The 19,128-nt window shown below is 38.2% G+C and overlaps 1 protein-coding gene across 8 annotated transcripts in view; it reads right to left on the reverse strand.

The window, feature by feature from the left end:
• The window catches only part of RALGAPA1 (Ral GTPase activating protein catalytic subunit alpha 1), a 237,625-nt gene that overhangs the window by 195,966 nt on the left and 22,531 nt on the right, over positions 1 to 19,128 (reverse strand). For all 8 annotated transcript variants that reach the window (XM_074955873.1, XM_074955869.1, XM_074955871.1 and 5 more), the window contains exons 3-10: positions 18,915 to 18,964; positions 17,425 to 17,482; positions 15,523 to 15,566; positions 14,723 to 14,900; positions 11,258 to 11,373; positions 5,393 to 5,531; positions 3,070 to 3,281; positions 1,865 to 2,104 (exon numbers count right to left, since the gene is read on the reverse strand). In XM_074955873.1, coding sequence (XP_074811974.1) covers positions 1,865 to 2,104; positions 3,070 to 3,281; positions 5,393 to 5,531; positions 11,258 to 11,373; positions 14,723 to 14,900; positions 15,523 to 15,566; positions 17,425 to 17,482; positions 18,915 to 18,964 — 1,037 coding nt within the window. The remainder of the gene's footprint in view (positions 1 to 1,864; positions 2,105 to 3,069; positions 3,282 to 5,392; positions 5,532 to 11,257; positions 11,374 to 14,722; positions 14,901 to 15,522; positions 15,567 to 17,424; positions 17,483 to 18,914; positions 18,965 to 19,128) is intronic.

Consider the following 19,128-nt stretch of genomic DNA (forward strand, 5'->3'; position numbering starts at 1 on the left):
ATCCCAAAGAAATGCATGATTCTTGATATGAACAACTCATTCTCAACTTCAGGACTGAACACTTCAAAGGAGTATCAGAATGGGACGCAGCTATTCTGTGACTTCCAAAGTCAGCTAAAGAGTAGGATAGGCAACTGCTATCTTTTAGAGAGTTTCTTATGCTTTGGCTTTGTAACATAGAATGCTCTACAGCTTTCACAGTACAGGAAATATGATGTAGCTGAGGGAATGTTGCCACACCTGCTGGGCCATGGTTATTAATGAATTCACAGACTCCAAAGCCAGAATGGATCACTATGATAATCTAGTCTGATCTGTGTGCACAGGCTGTAAATTTTTTTCTAGAAGCTGGATTAAGCTTAGCAAGTCTTTTAGAAAGGTATCTAATCTCATTCTAAAGACTCCAAGGGACGGTGATTCCATCATCGCCCCTGGGGTAAGATCCTCTGATGTTTAATTACCCTCAGAGCAAGAAAATTGAGTCTTATTTCAAAGTTGAGTTAGTGTACCTTTATCTTCCAGCCACTGGATCTTGTTATGCCTTTGTCAGCAAGAGTGAGAAGCCCCTCACTATCAGATATTTTCCACATGTAAATATTCACACACAGTGATCAAGTCACCTCTCAACCTTCTCTGATAAGCTAAGCAGATGGAGCTCCTTAAGCTTCACATCACATTCATAGAATATCAGGGTTGGAAGGGACCTCAGGAGGTCATCTAGTCCAACCCCCCCTGCTCAAAGCAGGACCAATCCTCAACTAAATCACCCCAGCCAGGGCTTTGTCAAGCCCAACCTTAAAAACCTCAAAAGGTGCCACAAGTACTCCTTTTCTTTTTTCAAAAGGAAGGAGATTCCACCACCTCCCTAGGTAACACATTCCAGTGCTTCACCCCCTCCCAGTGAAAAAGTTTTTCCTAATATCCAACCTAAATTACTATTGTTTTCCAGCCCCTGAAACATTTTTGTGACCTTTCTTCAAACTCCCTCCAGCATTGCCACATCATTCTTCAACTGTGGACACCGGATCTGGGTACAGCATTCTTGCAGCTGTTTTACCAATGCTGTGTACAGAGGCAAGGTCAGTTCTCTACACCCATTTAATAGTCCCCTTTTATACATCCAAGGACCACATTAGCCCTTTCTGCCACAGTAGTACACTGAGTGCTCATTGAGGCAGTCATCTACAACAATCCCCAAATCCTTTTCCGAATTACTGATTCCCAAGACAGTATCCCATCCCATAGGTATAGCCTGCATTCTTTGTTCCCAGATGTATTAAACACACATTGTATAGGACTGTTACCATTTAACTAGGAGATTCAGATCACTCTGTAGCAGTAACCTGTTATTTACTACCTCACCACACAGCATGTTATCTGCAAACTATCTTTGCCAGATTCATAATTAGACAGGCAATAATTCATAATTAGCTAGGCAATCCAGATGGAGGATTTTTGGCTCCCAATATAGTTACTACAATTAACCCAGATAACTTTGCTAAAATTGTCCACATTACATGAAGTCAAAATTATGTCCCTCAACTGATGAAAAAACAAAACAAAACGAGGAAGCAGGGGCAGATTTTTCATATTAGTTGTTTTAAATTAGCTTTTGCTTTCTACACACAAGGGAGAGAGTGTGAGGTGGAAAAAACAGATGGCAAACTTTGCTGAACAAAAACCAACGTGTTTACCATCAGCCTAAATTTAAAATGAACAGTGTAAATAAAAACACAATCAAAGCTTTTACACTTATGTACACTCTTACTTAACACAACCTATTTGAAACAAAAGCTATCAGTATGATCAGGGTTTAAAATAAAAACAAAACAAAAAAATCTTCCACACTTGATGGTTTCTTTACCTGTCGAAATATCTCTGTAAGAAAGTTAACATTACTTCTTTTAGAAGAAAAGACTTTGCGGACTATTTCAATATCAGTTAGATGCTCTTCATCAATACTACAAAGGCTGGAGGAACTTGGTTCTCTCTCTGTTAGGGTGCTTGTATTAGAATGAGATTGTTCTGGCTCTGTATTTCTATCCGGTCTATCAGCAGTGTCATTTTTACTGTCTTCTCTAGAAGCCATGCTAGCAGCTGCTCTCTGAAACAAAAGAGCAAGAAAATGAGCAAGAAAATAGTTCTAGTAATATAATTTGAATACAATTCTTAAAACAGCACAGAGAATTCTGCAGACAATGTGAGAAATAAGTATCTCAAAGCGCTACATATCTACTAGGTTATGTAGAAAGTTAGTGGTTGTCTGAAGCCAGTTAAAGTACAGATCTCAAGCACAAAGGAAGTCCAGTTATTGTCCAGTCAGATCAATGACCTTCACTAAGAATTCTAATCTGTGTTGCCTTTATTCAGTTTGCTAACCTATAATCAGACATTTCCTGGGAGTATTTAGAAATGTTATCACAAACAACCCAGTCTTACAAAACCTCAGCAAACAGAGCCACAGAAGTCAAATAGAATTTGGATTGCTGGATTGGGCTTTAAGGGAAACTGAGCATATCACTCTATGCAGAGAAGTAACTGTAGATTTACTTCAACAATTCACAAAAAGTAATTTATAGATCAAAACATTTCATTAGGTGAATGAAAACAGTACTTCACAGTATATTTCTATTATTTTGGTATAAGATTTAAATATTTGGCGATTCTTTCCATATTGGATTCAGGCCTGGAGATTTCATTTAAAGACAAATAGTCTTTCTTCAATTAGCTAAAACCAAGGATATGTCTACAAAGCGCTTTAATGTGGCTGTGTAATCGTGGCTCCAGTTCTCCCAGTGCTGTAATAAAACCACCTCTGTGAGGGGAATGGCTCCCAGCACTGTAGCACTATCTACACTGTCACTTTACAGCGCTGAAATTTGCATCCATCAGGGGTGTGTTTTTCCACACCCCTAAGCAAAGAAAGTTTCAGCGCTGTAAGTGGCAGTGTAGACAAGGCCTAAGAGAAACATACAGTGGTAGAATTTCAGTGTTGACATCACAACAGAAGACTACTAAGAAATCTTTTAAAATAGAGAAAAACTATTTGAAATGTGCGTTTGGTGATACCTGAATATTCTTTGGCACAATTTCACCACCTTCCATCCCAGGAATATGAGGTCCTGTATGAGGTTTTGGCTCAAGCCAGAAAGACACCAGCCATCGAATGACAATAACACGAGCCTTAAGGAAAGGTTCCTTTGTGCAATATATTGCTTCATTGGTTTCAGCATCTTTCTTTACCATTACATAGTGTGGCTTTGGTCTCATTTGTGGTATCTCTGTGATGAAAAGCAAGCATTTTAAAATTAGTGTCAGAAGAAAGGCTTACCACCTCAAAGCCCTATCCAACCCAATTGAAATCCCAGGGTTTCTGGGTTTTTGAAACTCCCAGTGCAGCACAGTCATTAATTCCACAAGGGGATGGGACAGACATTCTCTCAATAGCAATAAAAGAGAAGAGCATTAAGCTTCAAAAGGCAGCCCCTGGAAATTGTATTTGTGGCCTAGAAGGCTGCAAACATTTTCTACTGGATGAACCGCTCCATTTACCCCTTCTTTATGCTCTCGTTTGTGGGGTAACAAACAATTCTTAACAAGTACCTTTTTATCCAGATGATCCCCTAAGCTGTTTTAAAATTATGTACTGTACTGAGGAATTACATAGCCTGCCACTGATATGGAGTGAAACCCAGCAAAATTTTGACAGCGAACAGCAACACTACGCCAATGTTCAGAACAAAAAAAGTAAAAGGAAGCCACCTTTCAGTTAAAACTACATGAGGAATTTTAAGTGGCAGAATGTAATTACCCAAACTGGACTTTGGCCCAAACAAGCACAGCATTTTCATTTAGGGTGGGAAGAAACTGTTGTAGGTTTATTTAGAAATGAAAATTTGTTTATAATTGATCAAATAGGTTATTGAGCAACAATTCACAGATGAAGTAATTCACCCATTTTGCAGAGAATCATATCATACCAATTAAGCCCTGTGGTTGAACCTCTAGGGGTTGTGTGGGGGAGAATGCAGGTGAATCAGATGCAAAGTGATGTCAACACACTCCTTAAGTGGGACAGAAAAGCTATCCTTGCTGATCTATGTGGGTCTAGTGTGGAAGGTCATGAAGGGAACAGGCAGTGGGCATATTAAAACAAGTGTCATGAAATCTATGTTGACGTAGATCCACGGTTCCAGCACCCATGGCATGGTGGGTTCAGGGCCTCTATTCTAATCCACAGGCTTTAACAGCAGTTTTGAGCAACATACAACAGCCCTTGCTGGCTTTTGTGGAGGCCAGCAAGTGGGAGGAAAGTGTGTGGCATGAATTTCACCTGCCCAACCACTCTTCCCTTATAGGCTTTGTTTAAATTAGGATGGAAAGGTGTGTTAAATAGTGTTAGCTAGCTTAATCTAACCAACCCCTAAAAAACTCTAGTTAACACAAGGCAAGTTATATTTTAACATATGCAAAACTTGTTAATTTAGAGCTTGGGAGATGCCACGGTCTTAACATGACCAGCCTAGCACATGCTAACATATAATTTGCCTTGTCTTGACTAAACTTTAGACGGTATTATGGAGTCCAACTGATCTGGCTCTGTGTCAATGGAGTGGATATTATCCAATGAGCAACACACTAATTTCTTTTGGATCCACAGAACTAACCGTTTTTTTCTCTTCTAAATGTAATTTATCCATGATATAGGGTGCATTACGTTTGATTTTTTTTTTTTTTAAACTTGGTTCTTAGAGCAGTGAGAGTGTATCCAAATGACTAATATGGTTTAGATAGAACAGCAGACTGCCTCCTGGGATAGAAGCTTGGCACTACGATTGGCTCACCTAGAAGCTAAAGAGCGAGTAACATTTTGGAGAAGAGGAACCTAAGAAACTTGAAAAGATCTTGTCTAATTTTTTAGAAACCTTTGATTAATTCTTAAGTGGATGGAAACAGATAATGCTTTCTTTTCCCCTCCCTGCCCTTGTTCCTTCTGCTCCTTTTCCTCCCACCCCATTCCTTTATATATTTTTCTTTAAGTTATTCCCTTCTGTTGTCCCCTGATGTTAGGAATGTGGAATGAAATCAAAACTATAAATTTAAAAAAATGATTAAGTATGTAAGAGTTAAATTTATTTAAAGTGAATCAGAGCAATACAGCATCCTGACTGTTAAATAATTAAAAAGAGGTCAAGTGGTGTTTCCATCAATACAGGTGAACTCAGTAGAATTGAAACTATACATTATAGATAAAGGCCATATTTCCTAACAGTAAGGGAAATGTTTTTGATCCAAGTTCTCTGCAAGCAGCATCATTCAAAAAAAAGCTGTATCTCTATACTGTAAGTTACAAAATGTTTAAGCATCTGTACAATCATTAAACACCACTTACCAAGTACAGGATTATACAAACTGGTCTCCTTACAGATGTTTGGGAAGATATAAGGCAAGTAATATTTTTTAAAATATAAAAACAAGAATGAAAATCCCTTTTCTTGGTTTTCCTTGTTCTTCCATTCTAAACTCTTGACCTTAAAGAAAAAAAATTAAACTTTTTGAAGCTGAAACATGGAATATTTGTTTCAATATTTCCCAAGTATATCAAATGTTTCAGAAGTTTGCTGTAGTTTTTTTCTTTTAAGTTGTCAAAAGTCAAACAAATTTCAGTTTTAATTAAAGGTTAAATGTATTTTAAAGATTTGCTAAACAGAGCAAAGATAAAGTAAGAGGAAAGATCCTATTGCTTAATTATACAAGAGAAATTACTACATTAGGACTGGATTGTATGCATTTTAATAATTATGTTACATTTTCAAAATGGGTGGGAGGGACTGGCTATCTGAGAGATTAGTAAAACTATGCAAATCTTTTCCTCTAAGCTCTAGATTCAGCAGAATACTTAACCATATATGTAATTTTAAGCACATGCAGAATCCCACTGAAATCAGAGATCACATACTTTTAAGAATATCAAGCCTGAGGTGGCCCCTCCAGAAGTGGGTTTAATTTGTAGTAAATCATCCTGCTTTGTTTCAAAGTTACCTTATAAAATATAAAAGTATATTTGTGCTTACCTGAAAGATTCCTTTCTTTTTTGTGTGAAAATGTCCAGAGATCTATTACAATAGGTACTTCAGCCTGCCTGCAGCTCAAGAGCAGAACCAGACCTGTCAATCACTGACAGCTGGGGTATGCTCTGCTTTCTGAAGTTCCTTCCAGTTCACGTAACTTCTACAGCCACCATAATTCAAATATACTTTCTTAAATTAGAGATTGATTTGTTTTTCCTCAAAGCATATTGACTGCAGAATATGGTAAATTCAACCTACTGACAACATACCCAAATCCTTGAATGTCAGTTTACATCTCTGTCCTGGGTAATCCACTTGTCTCCAGAATGGGCTGGATCTGTGGACCTTAGTACTCAAAAGTAGGAAAATTTTCAGGTGAGCACTGAGAAGTTTTCCTATTCTTCTTCATGCTAAGGTCCACAGACCGATTAGAATGGGATTTTCAGAGCAGTGCCCTCAGGGATTATCCTTCAAATATGGACTTCCAAAACAAGATAAAGGAGATACTTGTATATAATCTATCTAGTCGAGGGCACTAAGACACCGAGAACTCTTCTCCAAAAGAAGAGAAGTAGCATTGGCTATAACTGGATGACCAATATGCAGAATTTGGTCAACTAATGGCCATCTGCAGATCTCTGTACAGGACTACTCTGCTCTGCAATTGTGAGTGCGCCTAAGAACTAGACTCTGATGCTTAATTGAAGGAGGAACAGTTCTTGAATTTACTCATGGAATGGATGCTACGACACAGTTATGAAGAGTACCCGTCTGAATTAAAAAGTATAAGAATGGTACTTTGTTAGAGAAAGCTCCCAAACTCAGATAAAAAACATCTGATTATAGATAGTAGCCACTGGGAAGCCTACTCTAATGGACAGGAAATATAATGACACTTTCCTTCTGAGATTCAATCTGGGTAGTGCTGGAAGATGCAGAACGAGGTTCCAAGAACACACTGAATGACCTTGCAGAGTTGGAATAAGGTGGATGCCCAAATGAAGCATTTAATATTGGATTGTACAAAACTTCCTTTTCTTTAAAATGTTGAGAACATTATACCGAATCTTAGCAGAATTTGATTTTTATAATTTCTACAGATAAAAGTAAACATTCATGTTAGCATCTTTTTTTTCTTATAGATTTTAAATGTTCACAGTTGTGGAAAATTATGGGGAGGATAGTTAATGAGATGATTAGACAATGAACGTTGAAAGAAAGATGAAGATGGCCCTAATGGTTTGGTGTCACAGAAACAATCTTCTCATATGATACCTTGTTCCCAACAGTATTCATCCTCCCCAGCCCTATGACTGACTTCCCTGGCACCATGTGTCTATTTGACCTGAATCAAAAGACAGTGATTTGGTTCCTGAACTATGTATTCTTCAGTCTTCTCTCTACAGAACCCTGATCAAAAACATTTTTCAGGAAGAGATAAAAGTGAACTTCCATCTTCTCTAAAGCCATTAATATTGCTACTATGATCCCAGAGAGACACCCTGGAATCACATGTCAGTTCAAATGATAATGATCAAATTTGGGAAAAGAAAAAGACTGCCACCTGTCTGCAAAACATAAGAATTGTCCGAGGATGGTAAAATGGGAATTCTTGAAGAAAAATCTCCTTTAGGAACTTATTTAGATGATTCAGCTAAGGCTGTGCTCTGTTCTCAATTCCCAGAGGATAGAAATAGGATGGGGAGAGGGTTTTAATGCTCTGATCTGAAGATAGATTATGGATGATTTCATTCATGTAGTGGCCTTTCCATGGGTTATTGAGACTGGGAGTGGGACAGAGCTGTTTCTAAAATTCTTGCACAGCTCCACAGGGTCTCCCCTCTGGACAATATCCAATGATCCCATCTGATCAAAGCTATACATGTAGCTCTAATATTCCCAAACTGAGAAAGCCTGGCATCACATGGGGTCTTACTCCACATGGAGCTGGTTAAGAGACCTGCATATATCTCTGAATAGAGATGAGCAATAGAGATCAGATACTGACCCTGCACTTGTTCTAGATACCTCTTGCAAAGAGATATTTTCTCATGTTGTACTTCAGAGTGCTTCTAATTTCCCATATCACCAGTATTCATTTCCACAGTACTTGGCAGGACTCAGGATTGTAAGCTGACTTTACTGATGACTGAATAGTTTCAGCTTTCCATAAAAGTTTTCCCACTGTATCACTCAGACAGCTGGGAACTGCTTTGTCCGAATGTCTTACCCCAAGAACCAGAGACCCACTATACATGAAACAGGATTTGAATCCCATTTCCCCCTCACTCACTTTTTATCCAGGGAGAAGCTCTTGGTCACACAATTTTAAGTCCCAAAAAGGCCATATTCCTTACAATTAGGGCTGTCAATCGAAGTTAACTCATGCGATTAACTAAAAAAAATTGTGATTAATCGCACTGTTAAATAATAGAATACCAATTGAAATTTATTAAATATTTTCAGATGTTTTTCTACATTTTCAAATATTGATTTCTATTACAAACACAGAATACAAAGTGTACAGTGGCTCACTTTTTTTTATTACAAATATTTGCATTAAAAATTATAAGCAAAAGAAATAGTATTTTTCAGTTCACCTCCTACAAGTACTGTAGTGCAATCTCTATCATGAAAGGTTTCAGAGTAACAGCCGCGTTAGTCTATTCGCAAAAAGACAAGGAGTACTTGTGGCACCTCAGAGACTAACAAATTTATCTGAGCATAAGCTTTCGTGAGCTACAGCTCACTTCATCGGATGGCTGTAGCTCACAAAAGCTTATGCTCAAATAAATTTGTTAGTCTCTGAGGTGCCACAAGTACTCCTTTTCTTTCTATCATGAAAGTGCAACTTACATATGTAACAAAAATCTCCATATCTGCTCTCAAAAACAAAATGTAAAACTTTACAAGTCCACTCAGTCCTACTTCTTGTTCAGCCAAATCGCTAAGACAAACAAGTTTGTTTACATTTACAGGAGATGCTGCTGCCTGCTTCTTATTTACAATGTCCCCTGAAAGTGAAAACAGGCATTTGCATGGCACTTCTGTAACTGGCATTGCAAGGTATTTATGTGACAGATATACTAAACATTCGTATGCCCCTTCATGTTTCGGCCACCATTCCAGAGGATATGCTTCCATGCTGATGATGCTGGTTAACAAATAATTAAATTTGTGACTGAACTGCTTGGGGGAAGAACTGTATGTCTTCGGCTCTGTTTTACCCGCATTCTGCCATATATTTTATGTTAGAGCAGTCTCAGATGATGACCCAGCACGTTTATTTTAAGAACGCTTTCACAGCAGATTTGACAAAATGCAAAGATACCAATGTGAGATTTCTAAAAGTAGCTACAGCACTTGACTCAAGATATAAGAATCAGAAGTGCCTTCCAAAATCCGAGAGGGATGAGGTGTGGAACATGCTTTCAGAAGTCTTAAAAGAGCAACTCTCAGATGCGGAAACTACAGACTCCAAACCACCAAAAAAGAAAATCAACCTTCTGCTGGTGGCATCTGAATCAGATGATGAAAATGAACAGTCTGCACTGCTTTGGATTGTTATCGAGCAGAACCCATCATCAGCATGGATGCATGTCCTCTGGAATGGTGGTTGAAGATGAAGGGACATATGAATCTTTAGCGCATCTGGCACCTAAATATCTTGCGACACCAGCTACAACAGTGCCATGCAAACACCTGTTCTCACTTTTAAGTGACACTGTAAACAAGAGGCAGGCAGCATTATCTCCTGCAAATTGTAACCAAGTTTGTTTGACTGAGTGACTGGCTGAAGTAGGACTGAGTGGACTTTTGGCTCTAAAGTTTTACTTTGAAAAATAAAATAATTCAGTTATTTTTTGTGCATAATTCTACATTTGTAAGTTCAGCTTTCATGATAAAGAGATTTCACTATAGTACTTGTATGAGGTGAATTGAAAAATACTATTTCTTTTGATTTTTTACAGTGCAAATATTTGTAATCAAAAATATAAAGTGAGCACTATATTGTTTGTATTCTGTGTTGTAATTGAAACCAATATACTTGAAAATGTAGAAAACATCCAAAAATATTTAAATAAATGGTATTCCATTTTATTTTTTTAATGGTGCGATTAATCGCTATTAATTTTTTTAAATTGCTTGACAGCCCTACTTGCAATATTATCCACCCACATTAGCACTGCTTGTAAAAGTATGCAGGGGCACTTAGGGAGTCACAGAACAGTTTTTATTTGTTTATTTTTGTTGTACTAATGACACCTGGCATCAGCAGTGTCCAGTGCCCTCCATCCTTGGTTCAAGGGAGAGGAGGCGGTGGCAGCAGCTGAACTCCACAGTCAGAGGTCTGGTTGACGGGCTATAGGACTCAAGTACAATCTTCCATCTGGCAGTGTGCCCTTCTCGCTTCACTTTCCTCATGTACTATGGGGAGAAAAGGGCTGGCTGCCCCAGAGAAAGTTCTTTTCCATTCCTGCCTGGCTCATTTCCTGCCCTGGGAAAGGAAGGGAGCTAAGAGGACCCCATCCAGCTTGTGCTGGGAGGGTGAAACTGCATCCTGCCTGCAGAGCCAGCAGAGCTCCCCAACATGCTTCATCCCCTTTTTGAGTAAGGCCCTTTTGCCTCTGGGTTTTCCTCAACCTAGCACACTCCCTGAAGCCTGCAAGAGCATCAGCTGCTGAAAACACCTCAATAGCAAAAGTGGATTTTTGGGGAGACTGTCCCCTCAGCTCCAATTACGCCCTAGGGATGCACCTGGGAATTAGACAGACATATTATTGGATTAAACTGTTAGTCTAAACATTTGAAATAAAGTTTGAAATTTTTCCTCACAAAAGCTTGGCAGCAGGTAAAGTTGGGTTGAGCCCATCAGCCGCACGGGGGCAGAAAAAACTGGAGGTAACTTCCAGAGGCCAGGCATTCCCCTCCTATCAGTGACTGACAGGTCTGGTTCTGCTCCCAAGCTTTAAGCAGGCTGAAGTATCCACTACAATTGATCTGTGGACCTTGGCACAAACAAGAAACAGACACTTTCTGAAAGTATATTTTCTATAAGATACGCACTTGGAAGGTGAAACAAAATAATTAGTCATTCCTGTGTATGTTTACAGTACTGTTGGTCCCTTACAGTAGATGGATCAAAAATAATTACTTTTCTTCTGTTTGCAACCTATGGAACATACCTGAATTACTATGTATTTCAAAAGTGCTTCTAGAAAGTAGCTTGTAAGATCTTCTTGTCCTTTATCTCCTGATTGCGGAGGGACAAGTGGAGTAATTTCCTCTACAGTCACTTGCGCTGTCCAAAAATAAAAAATAAAATTAACTAACATACTGGAACAAATTATTAAACAATCAATTTGTAAGCACCTAGAAGGTAAAAGGGAGATATATAAATAGCCAACATAGATTTGTCAAAAACAAACCATGACAAACTAATTTGATTTCCTTTTTACCAGTCAGGTGGATAGGAGGGAAGCAGCAAATGTGATTTATCTTGATTTCAGTAAATTCTTTGACACAGTCCCACATGACATTCTCATAAGCCTACTAGTGAAATATGGTCTATATGAAATTATTATAAGGCTGGTGCGCAAATAGTTGAAAAACTATACCCAAAGAATAGTTATCGGTGGTTCACTAGCTGGGAGGATGTATCTACGGGAGTCCCACAGGAGTCTGTCCTGAGTCTTGTATTACTTAATATTTTCATTAATGATATGAATAATGGGATAGAGAGTATACTTATTAAATTGCTAATGACACCAACCTAGGAGGGCTTGAAAGCCTTTGGAGGACAGGATTAGAATTCAACACACCTTGACAAATTGGGGAATTGGTCTGAAATCAACAAGATCGAATTCAATAAAGTGCAAAGTACTAAACTTCAGAAGGAAATGTAAGAAATACAAATTAGAGAATAGCTGGCTAGGAAACAGTACTGCAGAAAAAAATCTAGGAATTATAGGGGATCACAAATTGAATAAGTGATGCATTTGTGAATAAGGCTAATATAATTCTGGGGTGTATTAACAGAAGGGTTGTATGCAATACACAGGAGATAACTACTCTGCACTACTTGGCACTGGTGAGGTCTCAGCTGGAGTAGCGTGTCCAGTTTTGGATACCCACTTTAGGAAAGATAAGGACAAAATGGAAAGAGTCCAGAAGAGAGCTACAAAAATTATAAAAGGTTTAGAAAACCTGACCTATGAAGATGGATGAAAAAAACGGGCATGTTTAGTCTTGAGAAAAAGACGACAGAGGGGATTAGATATCAGTCTTCAAATATATTAAGGGCTATTATAAAGAGGATGGTGATCAACTGTTGTCCACGTCCACTGAAGATAGGACAAGTAGTAATGGGCTTAATCTGCAGCAAGGGAGATATTGGGAAAAACTTTCTAACTACGAGGAAAGTTAAGATCTAGGATACATGCTACAAGGGAGATTGAGGAATCCCCACCATTGGAGGTTTTTAAGAATAGGACAGATAAATACCTATCAGGCATAGATTAGGTATATCTGGTCCTGCCTCAACGCAGGGGAATGGATGAAGTGACCTTCAATGGTCTCTTCCAGCACTATATTCCTATAGTACATTTTATCAATAAATAAAAATATATTGTTTCCCTTAATTTGTGTTTGTCTGCAAAATTACAATGAACACGTGTTGGAAAATTGGCTACTCAAAACAAAATCAAATACAAATTACAACCAAAAACCCTACCCTCAGAGGGATTCAAATTTAAAAGACTTTGCCAATAAGTCCCCACAAGTTTGCCTTATCCCCTTTGTACTTTTTTCACTTTTATGTGGTAAGCACACATCAGTCATTATCATCAAGGCTATCTGTGCTTACCTTTGAATACTTCTTTTACTAAATCTGTCTGCTGAGTTCCTATTTTAAAAATGTTATTGTTCCATTTTGGAATTTTCCTCGTTTGTCTTGATTTTATGGATTTCACACTTTTGTTTTAAGGAATTAAAATATCTATCCTATGGTTCTTTCAGTTCCTCTTTCATTAGTCAGTAATCTTAAACCTGTTTTATCATTATTGTTGCTGCTTTTAGATTTTAGTTACATGTTTATTTAAACTCTCCAATTACATTAGTTCAGTGCTTCTCTATTTTGTACTCTCTTGTAATTGGAGCTTGGAATTTTTTCCAGCTCCTCGTCCTCTAATTCTTTGCTGCCTAACAGCATATGAAGTCCTTCCCTGTTTATTCCTCCTTTCCTATCGTCCTGGACACTGTAGCATGATAGACAAGAACCTCTAGGGTCCCTAGCACAATCCTCACAATGGGGCTGCTCTGAAGCTGCGACCCCTGGAAGCCCCGGTGTCCCCAGCAGCCCACCAGGACAGCTGCTAGGAAACCAAGCATGGCCTGTGGTGATTCACTGGAAGTTCATTGAAATGAATATTGACAGGTTTCAGAGTAGCAGCCGTGTTAGTCTGTATCCGCAAAAAGAAAAGGCGTACTTGTGGCACCTTAGAGACTAACAAATTTATTTGAGCATAAGCTTTCGTGAGCTACAGTTCACTTCATCCACAAAGTAAAACTATTTCTTATGTTTATTTCCCCGCCCCTCCCCCCACTACTGTTCCTCACACGTTCTTTTCAACTGCTGGAAATGGCCCACCTTGATTATCACTACAAAAGGTTTTTCCCTCCTCTCCTGCTGGTAACAGCTCCCCTTACCTGATCACTCTCGTTACAGTGTGTATGGTAACACCCATTGTTTCATGTTCCGTGTATATATAAATCTCCCCACTGTATTTTCCACTGCTTTCATCCGATGAAGTGAGCTGTAGCTCACGAAATCTTCTGCTCAAATAAATTTGTTAGTCTAAGGTGCCACAAGTACTCCTTTTTAAATGAATATGTTTCCACAAAATATTTTACATTTTGACAAATCAACAGTTTCTAATAAAAGCCTGTTTTGTCAGAAAATTCTGACCAGCTCTAGTTATCATAACCAATATGAGAGGAGATGATGCTATGAATGTTTGCTTTTTTTTTTAAAAAAGATGAAGTTGAAATAAATCTTCATACAGGGGTCTTATGGAGATAGTGATACAGCCGCAGGTATAAATGTTGCTCCGAGTGACCTGCGGAACTCATTGTCCCAAGAAATCATTGAGACTAAGAATCTAGTAGGAATCAAAGGATCATCCATATGAATAATGAAAATATCCAGTTGCATTAGCTAGTATAAAAATTAAGTCATAGGAGGATATAAGCCCTTATGCCTCAGGGCATAAGTCCCTAATTAGAGGTTACAGTTTCTCCTATGGGCAGGTTATTCTATAATTGTTCACTATGGTGGTTCATAAATCTTTCACTTGAATATCAGGTACTGGCCACTGTCAAGATACTGGATTAGTTGGACCACTGGTCTGCTGCAGTAAAGCAATATGTATGTTCCTAAGAGATGTGAGAAGAGAAATAAGGGTCAGGGTCAATGATAACACCAGGATCCTAGAAGCCCTGAGCACAGCTGCACTCATTAGTGGTTCCATAATCCCCATGGGTAACAGAAAGCATGTCAGACTACTTACTTATTTCTACAGTACCTGAGCAATGGAAAAGTTAGTGAAATGGGACCATGTAAAGAACTGAGTAATGTTACTAAAATTACTTACTTTCTTGTACATTAAGTGGAGGGTTAATGAGATTATCTAGTGTTCGAGGTCCATACTCAGATTGTGGTGATGAAAATCCAGGAATTAAGCAAGAAAACATACACAGCTGTTCTTTACTACAGTTATTCTGAAGTGCTTGCAACCACAAGAGGAAGAGACGCACACCTTCTCGACGGATCTTAAAAGGGGAAAAAAGGAGGAGTTTTTTTGTTTGTCAGACTTTTCTTTTTAAGCTGCATTACACTCTAGTGTGTACACTTGCAAATAGCTTCCTTACATATGTATACGAATAAGCAAAAGGACCAGGTCTGGAGAGTACAAAAGTGCTATTTTTGCACACTCCCTGGCACAATCTCCCTTTCAGTAAAGAACTACAACAGAGGGCATGTCAACAATACCACTCTTTTTTCCTCAAAAGTAATCAGTGTTACAAAATATATTTCTTAAAAATTAGATATTTCTGCTCATAATCAAAACTATGATAGAAAAAGATTGAAGTCTCATATTATATAAATGAGACAAACTATTTCTCTCCCCATATAAAGTAAAAATTAGGACTTCTTTCCTCTTGAAAGCAAAAATTAAAGCGCCACTCCTGCAAACACTATGCACCTGCTTACCTCTATGGGACTTCTCAAGATACTAAACCAGGTGCACAGAAGTTGACAGGTTTGGGGCCTATTATGAACGTAATCAATCTTGTTAGTCAGTGTTACTGGTTTTGTGCCAGTGATTATTCTAAGAAATACAATATATACATCAAAAATGCAAAAGCAAAGACATATGTTTATTTTCCTTACCTTTAAGGAATTTCCGGTGTGAAGCAGTTTCTTTAAAATCAAGCCTAAAAGGAAAATACATTTTAAAGATGTTCTTTGCTCTTTATTTAAACTTCAGATGTCAGAGTTCTCGGTCAGACTTGATAATCTTTTAAGCAAGTCCTTGGCAATCTCCAATTTACTCTTGGTGAACTTGATATCCTCTGACAATCACCTCAATGCCAGAAGGGGGAAAAAAAAGATCACCTTCTACAAGATCTGTTCCTTTTCTCATAATCAATACAAAAAAAAATTATAGAAATGTAGGATGGTGTAAATAAAAGCACAAGTGGGCAAATCCTCCTAATTCATCAATGTTGTTGCTATTCAAATGCCTAGTTTAGGATTATACTGGATAGCTTGTGTTCCAGTGTTTCTCTTTTTTACATTAAATCATTACCAGACAGGAAAAGGACTTCCTGGGTCATCTACTTTAACTCATGGCATAGAGCAGGATTTTCCATCTACACTATCTTTATGTTTTCTCTAATATTGTTCTTTTATACAAAACTCCAGTAATGGTGCCTATGACAATTAGGGTCCAATTATTGTGTTAAAAAAGTATGTCAAGTAATGTCTTTTATGAAACCTTGTAATGTTCTGAACTTAATGGTCTTTGGGAGATATGTATACAGACTGTGGTTTTGAATTTATACAGAGAGAAAACTGTGCTAATAATCTGTGCTACAACATTCAGCTCCACCTCACAACAAGGTGGTAAGTAATGAAGACTGGGAAGGGATGCCTCACCAAGCAGACGAGACTAGCTCCAAGCACCTTGCACTGTTCAATCCTAAAAAAGATAACTAATGAACCATTAACATTAGTAGGAAGAAACTAAAACACCCCAGCTATAAAGTCAAGAGGGGACTTCCCCCACCCTGAATCACTAATCTGACAGAGAGAAAACAAAAAAAACCCTGTAAACCCTTTTTAAAAGGGAAGAGGTTTGAAGTGAAGTCTATCCAGAATCGGAGGGACAGTCTTGAAGGTGGGAGGCTGTTTGAACGCTGGATCCCCACTGTGGCAGTGGGCACGATGGGAAACTTTTCAGAAACAATAGTAAGCTTTATTAGAAATGGGAGTTTAATTTGAAAGCAGAGAGCTTGTGCTTGCATCTTTATGTTTATCTTCTGTGTAACTTGTATGCGTTTGCTTCCCCTTACAATTATCCTTTGAATCTATGGTTTTTCTATCAAATAAAATGTTTTGTTTATTTTTAACCCAAGCAGGTCTCCAGTGTGCGAACTATGTGGAGTGTGTGTGCCAAAGCAAGCTGCTGTCTTGGGGGATGGGGGGGGGGGGAGGCAGGTTTCGTGCATTTGACGGTGATGATGAACCAGATGGGAAAAGTGCAGCTGTCCGGTAGTTAAGAACTCAGGGTAGACTAATTTGGGGGAGACTTGGAACTGCAAGGGTCACCTTGAAAGGAGTAACTATTCTGGTGGAAGCCAGGGTGAGACTTTATACTTGCGTGCTGGCTCCTGGTATCAGGGTCCTGAGCCATAGCAGTAAGGCACCTAAAGTTACAAGGCAGGCAGTGACAGAAGCCCTTGCTTGTCTGAGTGATCTCCAAATGTCACAGTGCCTTAACTATCTCTCTAGAAAAAACATTTCATAATATCAGTTACCTTATTGTTAAGAAGCTTAAGAACATCGAGACTAAGTTTCTTTTTTAAAAGTTGCAGATGTTTCAAGTCCTTGCTCCTTATTATGCCACTTTAAGTAATCCCTATCCCCTCCTTTATATTATCACGCAAATAAAACTGTCAAACTTAAGACAATAAAGAACTCAGTTACACTTTATATAGTATCTTGTTTGATTCTTTTTTTTAAACCACTTATAATAAAAAAACAAGACTTCTTTTTTAAATACAAACTCACCAATACTATGAAACTGCCACCTCTGGTGAATCCTTTCTGGAAGAAGCTGTAAAATTTTCTACAAAAGCAAAAGCCAACAATCCACACTACACAGTTATTACTTAAAAAACGTATGCGAGAATTACCAAAGATTAACAGCCGTTATCAAGGAGAAAATGTAAGTTTTCTTAATTAATAATGCTGTCTTTTTGTGGCATCCACCCACCCCAAAAACACAGCCACCCGCAGGAAGAAGATAAGCAAATGTTTAGAAAATTATTTTTATATGCATCCAGGATTCAAGTTAAATATACATATGCAGCATTTCTCTGTAATTATATAAATGAACAAGTATTTCTATAGTGTCTTCCCACGTATCTGACCACCTCCAGAATATAACAAGCTAGAAATAGCTTGATTCACCATTGAATTACATTCTTTGTGGGGACACAAGGTAGGCAAGGTAATATCTTTTATTGGACCAACTTCTGTTGATGAGAGAGAGAAGCTTTTGAGCCACACAGAGCTCTTCTTTAAGCCTGGGAAAGCTGCATCATAGCTAAATCCAATGTGGAACAGATTGTTTAGCATAAGTAGCTAGCACAGTCTAAAGGGACCATTCAAGGTAGAGTGGCCCATTAACACCTCTGCAGTCATAGTACAAAAAGAGAGGGTTAGCGGGTTACAGATTGTTGTAATAAGCCATATATACAGTGTCTCTGTTCAGCCGATGATTTTTAGTACCTAGCAGAGTGATCAATTTAACCCCAAGCTTGTCTTCTGAAAAAGTGTTGTGCAGGTTTCCTTTGAGGGTGAGGACTGATCGATCACTCTATATCTGACCTCTTTGTGAAGTGTTCACCCACAGGTGATAGGAAAATGATACAAAGACAAAAATATCCTGTGAGTTCATTTGAGAGCATAGCAATTGTCTGATTTCACTCACATAGTTATTGGGGCATTTAGTGCACTGGATGAGGTATGCCACATGTTGTGTTAGGCATGTGTAGGATCCAGGGATGACTGCAGAGGTGTTAACAACAATCTGCCTTGAATGGTCCCTTACAATACATGTTAACTACTTACCCTAAACTATCAGCTCAACTTTGCATTTTGCTGTGATGCTGGAAGTACCTTTTCCAGAATTGAAGAGCTGTGTGTGGCTGGAAAGCTTCTCTTTCACCAACAGAAGTTGGTCCTATAAAAGCTATTACCTCATCCACCTGGTCTCTCTAATATCCTGGAACTGACACAGTTACAACTACACTGAATACATTATTTTTTGAGCAGTTAACGTTTAACCTGTGTAGTTGCATCCAAGGAAGCAGGCAACGGCCCTACCAAAACCATATTCACTGATCCTCCCCATGAAATTATATGATTTGCTCTCTCCAGGTTTGCTCCAACTTCTAACAGCCTAATCTTACAGTTCCATTGTGTTAAAACTCAAAAACTTTTCTGGCAAATTATCTGAGTCAAAAAACAATACTGGAAGATTCAAAACATCTTACCTCAAAAATAAAAAGTATAGCATCTAATTCTTCCCTCTGAGACTTGTGACCTAAATTTAATTTAAAAAGAATCCTTAAATTATGTAGTTTTCATTATGAAAAGTCATTTAAGGGCCCATTTACTAAAAATATAAATACACAAAACATCTATACTTCTACAAACACAGAAAGTAGATTTCTCACATTCCTTCCATTGCAAGGAGTTAGACTGGTT

The sequence above is a fragment of the Natator depressus genome, chromosome 6 (assembly GCF_965152275.1).
Source record: "Natator depressus isolate rNatDep1 chromosome 6, rNatDep2.hap1, whole genome shotgun sequence".
NCBI lineage: Eukaryota > Metazoa > Chordata > Testudines > Cheloniidae > Natator > Natator depressus.